Source organism: Manacus candei, unplaced genomic scaffold (assembly GCF_025592945.1).
Source record: "Manacus candei isolate 608988 ecotype Guabito, Panama unplaced genomic scaffold, ASM2559294v1 h1tg000016l, whole genome shotgun sequence".
Lineage (NCBI taxonomy): Eukaryota > Metazoa > Chordata > Aves > Passeriformes > Pipridae > Manacus > Manacus candei.
The window spans coordinates 9974268-9979541 of record NW_026138064.1 but is presented as its reverse complement, the minus strand read 5'-3'; the positions used below and the strand labels follow the sequence as shown (position 1 = coordinate 9979541).

Below are 5274 nucleotides of genomic sequence, written 5' to 3'. Positions count from 1 at the left end.
AAAAAAAAAGTAAAAAGTAGAGAAGGGGATAAGGGAAAAGAAAACTTAGGGACACAAAATAAAGAAAAAATAAATTAAAAATAAAAAACGAAAATGAAAGGTTAAGGGGAAGGACGGTGAGGCACGGCCGGGCGCTCGGGATGCTCCGTTCCGCTTCCTCCCCTTCCAGGCCGGGCCGCCGATTCCCGGCGGGAATTCCCACCCCGCCGCCCGTGTGGGAGCCCCGCGGCTCGCGGGCATCCCCAGCGCTCGTGTCCCCGCGTCCTGGCCCCCCCTTCACCGCCGTCACCGCCCGCGTCACGGGCCGCTCGGGGCGGAGCCCCCCCTCCTTCTTTACGCTCCCCCCCCTTGCCCCGAGCCCGTCCCGCCCCGGCCGCCCCTCCATGCCCCCCCTTTCCCCACATGTCCGTTTGTTGTGGCCGTCTCTATGGCGGCGGGGGCGGCGCGCCCGCGAGGTGAGGTGATAAGAGGGGGCGGTGGCCGGAGCCCCGCGCAGTGCCGAGCGGGGCGCGGCGGCAGCGGAGCGCGCTCTGTGCACATCCCTCTTATCCTCCCTCCCTCCGTCGATCCATCCATCCCTTCCCTCCCTCCTTTTTTCCCCACTGGAATCACTGCGCCTCGTCCGTCCTGCCCGGCTCCCCACATGGCCGCGGCTCCTCGGGAAGCGCCCCGCGCCGCCGCGCTGCCGGTGCCGCGTTGCCGGGCGGCGGCCGCCGCCTCCTCCTCCTCTTCGCCTTCATCCCCGCGGCGCCGCTAGCGCCCCACAAGCCGCTCTGCGCCCCGCCGAGCCACAAGAAGAAGAAGAAGAAGGGCGCTCCCGCGGCCCCGCCCCGGTGGCGGCGCTGCGCCGGGTCCCCGCGGCTGGACGGCGCGTCCCAGGCGCCCTCCCTCCCTCTGCTCCACGACGGCGGCGGCGGCGGCTCGGCGGGACGACTCGGCGCGGATGCGGTGGGTGTTGCGGGGCGCGGCTGCCGCCCTTCCATCCCTGCATCCCTCCATCCCTGACCGCCTCGCTGACCCCGCTGTGTCTTCCCCCACCCGCAGGCAGCCCCCTGGCGAGTGCGAGATGGCGCTCAGCGGCACGCTCCTCCCTTCCATCGCCACCTTCGCGGCGGGCGCCGCGGGCCGTGAGAAGGCGGCGCGGCCCGCGGGCCCCGGCAACGTGAGTATCGGCGCGGCACGGAGGAGCCGGACGGGACGGGATGGGGCCGGGCGGGGCGGGGGCCGTCGGGCCGGGCGGGTGCGGCCGGGGCTGAGGCGTGCGAATGTCCCCGCAGCGCTGGCGGGAGGAGCTGTCGCAGCTGAAGCGGCCGGCGCTGGCGGCGCGGCCGGTGGAGACGCCGCCGTCGGAGCTGGAAGCTGCCACCACCACTCTGGGGCCCCGCCGCGACGCCGAGGAGTTTAACGAGCTGCTGGACTTCGACTTCATCCTCTCCAACTCGCTCATGCACCAGGAGCCCGCCGCCGCCGCCGTGGTGGTGGCCCCCGCCGCCACCCCGGCCCCCACAGCCAGCCCCTGCCCTCCCGCGCCCTTCGCGTACCCGCTGCCCCGGCCCGAGCCCGCCGGGCTGCTCTACGCTGGTGGTGGCGGCGGTAGCTGCGATGGGGCGCCCGCAGCCGGATCTGCCGCCCCCTTCAACCTGGCAGACATCACCGACGTGTCGCCCTCGGGAGGCTTCGTGGCCGAGCTCATGCGGCCGGACCTGGACGCAGTGTACCTGCCTGCGCCTGCGGCGCTGCCGCCCCTGGGCAGCCTGCAGGGCAAGTTCGTGGTGAAGGCGGTGGGCGACTACAGCCACCCAGGGCTCAGCCCCAAGAGTGGCCCCGCCGCCCCACCGCCCGGCGCCGATGGCTCCAGCAGCCCCTACACACCCCTGCCGAGGATGGTCCCCAAAATCAAGCAAGAGGCCGCCCCGCCGTGCACGCTGGCCCCGCCACCGCATGGGAGCAGCCCCCGAGGAGCCCCCCAGCACGACTTCGCATTGGGCAGCCGCCAGCTGCCCTCCCGGAGTACGCCTTCGCTGGGGCCCGAGGAGATGCTGAGCGGCAGAGACTGCCTCCCTGCCGCCCCGGGACTGAGCCATCCACCATTGCCGCTGCCCCCCGGGTACCCTCCGGCCCCCGGTTACCCCACCTTCCTGCCCGAGCAGCTTCCACCCAGCACGCTCCAGTACCAAGGTGAGTGCCCGCAGTGCTGGGGCAGCCAGTGTGCCCGCTTTGGTGCTGGCCACGGCGGTGCTCATTCCTCCCTGTCTGCCCCTAGAGCTGATGCCATCCGGGAGCTGCTTGCCTGAGGAGACCAAGCCCAAGAGGGGACGCCGGTCGTGGCCTAGGAAAAGGACGGCCACACACACCTGTGACTATGCGGGCTGCGGCAAAACCTACACCAAGAGCTCTCATCTCAAGGCTCATCTAAGAACCCATACAGGTCAGTTCCAGTGTCCCGGCCTGAGGGGCATGGGATGAGTCTTTCAGACAGTGAAAACGTGTGAGCACAGGAGGAGGGCTAAAAGCAGCAAGACGTACCCTTTCTCTGCTGGGTTTCCGGGCTTTTTTGTTTTTAATTCCCCTCTTGGTTATTTGAAGTCTTGTGGAGCCTTTGCTTATTGGCTTGACATTTTGCTTAATGGTTTAGTGACTCAGGGAGCAGATGGGTTTCTTGCCAAGGCACAGTTTGTTACTTCTCTCTTGCTGTGTGGAGAGCTAATTAGCAGGTAATTGGAAGTCAGGTAGGATTCGTTGTGCTAGATGGTGTTGGCCCACTTCTGAGAAGGAAGCAGACCTCTCTCAAAGATACTTCTTGCTTTGCTTGTGGGTAAGTGCTGTGCAGTCTTGTAGGGGAGAGGTTTGTGCACCTCTGCTGCTTCCTTTTTGGGGAAACCGTGATGGGGCCCATTGAGAGCGGGGCTTTCAGCTGAGCTGCAGCACAGATGGGGTGCCTCGCCTAACTGTGGGAGGACATCTTTTCCTGAAACAGCACCAAAGAGGCAGTTTAACTGTGGATAGTCGGCAGCTGGAATTGGGATAAAACCTGCTGAATTGTGTATCTGAGCCTGGTTTCAAACTCTAGCCTTGTAGCTAAGTGTGTGGTGTTGCAGTAACTGAGCTTGTGAAAGCAGGTACAGCCAGTGTGGGCATTCCATAACAGTGATTAAATTACCTGGGAATTTGCATGATTTAAATCCCTGGATTGTGAACTCGATTCAAAACTTTCTCCTGAGGAGGAGATAGGATAGGGAAAAACAAATACTGGTGCTGTGGTAGTTAGGCTGCATTTTCAGCTAATGGCAGTGGGGGAAAAACAATCAGTCAAGTGAATGGTGAACATCTGCCCCAAGCCAGTCAGCACTGTCTCCAGTGTGCGTGGGACAGGGACTTTGTAATTGTGAGGGAAGCTCATCCTGCCATGAACAGTGGTTTTGTTATGGTGAAGACACTAGTAAGATTGAGTCCTTAATCAGGCTGAGCTAATGAAAATAGTTTCTGGCTGTTTTTTTCCTTCTTGAGACCTACAATTACCTAAATACGTTGTTCTGCTGAGCTATTTGTGGTTGCTATGTAAAATTGCCAACAAAAATACGCACTTGCGTTCTCTGAAGCCTTGTACGGAAGAGGATGGGAATGAACATTTTAGTGAAGATTTAAGTGACACCAAAATTGTATAGTGCCTATACATCTCAAAAAGACAATCTTGCTCTGTTATTCCTTGTAGTTTGTTTGTAACTGCTTCAAGAAGTCCATTGCATTTGACTGCCCCTTTTTTTTTTTTTTAAGCAGGACAGTATTCTAGTGCTGCTTGAGAGAAAGGTGCTAGAACTGGTAGCCACATAAAAAACCCAAAAAACCAAAAAACCCCACCCCAAAACAACAAACCTCCTAACTGATGTGTTTTATTGCCTGGGTTTTTTTAAAAGGTGAGAAGCCTTATCACTGTGACTGGGAAGGCTGTGGATGGAAGTTTGCCCGATCCGATGAACTTACTCGTCACTACAGAAAACACACAGGCCACCGCCCTTTTCAGTGCCAGCGGTGTGACAGAGCATTTTCCAGGTCAGACCACCTTGCCTTACACATGAAGAGGCACTTCTAGTTGGAAGCAGTGGACCTTTTCCCTAAAGATTCAGTATTTACAGCACAAGGACTGTACTGTCTTCCGCAAGATGGGGAGAAACACAGTTTAAGCACTACAGATAAATCGAGGTGAAGTCTTCCAAAGAGTGGAAAAGAGGGATAACTGCATATGGACGTTGCAACTTTCTTTTTTTATAGTTATACACTTAAAAGTAAGAGAACCAAAAAAAAAAAAAAAAGTTGGGGTCAATGACTGGATCTTCTATCATTCCAATCTGTAAATCCAACTTGAATTATTTCCGGACTACAAAATGCCAAGGAGTGACTGGAAGTCACGGATATCAGGGTTAAACAGGCTGTGTGTAGTTTGGAGGGTGGGGATATTACACAGGGAAATGACATTCCCTTAATTTTCTTTCAATGCAATATTAGATGTAAATGTCATCTTGTACTTTCTTTTCTTTTTCTTCTTCTAAAAGCCATCACAATGTTAAAAGAGGAGGAAAAATTCAGGTACAAAATTATATTTTAAAAGCCTATTTCATGGTGCTTAGTGACTGTTGGTTCTAGAGGTACCAAAACCAGGAAGCCAAAGTTCTCAAACTGCTGCATATCTGACAAGGAAATATTTTTTGTCTTCCGATTGCCAATTATGACCTAAATCAGGTGAATAAACCTGGTTTATCTTTTTTTACTAAGAAAATAACTTTATGCAGACAGTCTGTAATGCACTGTGGTTTCGATGTGCAATAGTTTGTACAATGGTTTATTCCCAAATATGCCTTAAGCAGAACAAATGTTTTCTATATAGTTCTTTACATAATAAATATGTAATATAAATTTAAGCAAACTTCTATTTTGTATATTTGTAAACCACAAAGTAATAACAAAATTTTGTTGGAATTTGTATTTTGCATATTCAAGGTGAAAATAAGTTTTAAATAAACCTATAATATTTTATCTGAATAGTTGCCCTAGTTTTCTTCTATGCATGGACAAGGCCAAAGAAAGTTTATTAAGTATTTGTTAGTGGTTGAGTTTACCAAGGCAAGGAGGGGGTGGCAGCAAAGGCTTGTAGTCTCAAGACTCTGAAAGATAGGATTGTGTAAGTGCAGTGCTGATGTCACATGTCTTTTTAGGGAAAAAGGTGTAAGGAAGATTTTTTGCTCTGAATATCAAATTGCCACTTATCTCACCTGCATG

At 54.8% G+C, this 5274-nt stretch overlaps 1 protein-coding gene across 1 annotated transcript; it reads left to right on the top strand.

Moving 5' to 3' along the window:
• Nucleotides 1–474: 474 nt before the first annotated feature.
• Nucleotides 475–5031, top strand: KLF4 (KLF transcription factor 4). Its single transcript, XM_051782791.1, has 5 exons — nucleotides 475–948; nucleotides 1045–1162; nucleotides 1278–2178; nucleotides 2264–2428; nucleotides 3915–5031. The coding sequence occupies exons 1-5, from the start codon at nucleotides 944–946 to the stop codon at nucleotides 4088–4090; spliced, it is 1365 nt and encodes a 454-aa protein (XP_051638751.1). The 5' UTR covers nucleotides 475–943; the 3' UTR covers nucleotides 4091–5031.
• The last annotated feature ends 243 nt before the right edge of the window (nucleotides 5032–5274 follow it).

Excerpts from the sequence above, each read along its gene's own strand:
- KLF4 (XM_051782791.1), top strand. Across the intron at positions 1,163-1,277 it reads GGCCCGCGGGCCCCGGCAAC|CGCTGGCGGGAGGAGCTGTC; the intron begins GTGAGTATCGGC and ends ATGTCCCCGCAG. Across the intron at positions 2,179-2,263 it reads CAGCACGCTCCAGTACCAAG|AGCTGATGCCATCCGGGAGC; the intron begins GTGAGTGCCCGC and ends GTCTGCCCCTAG.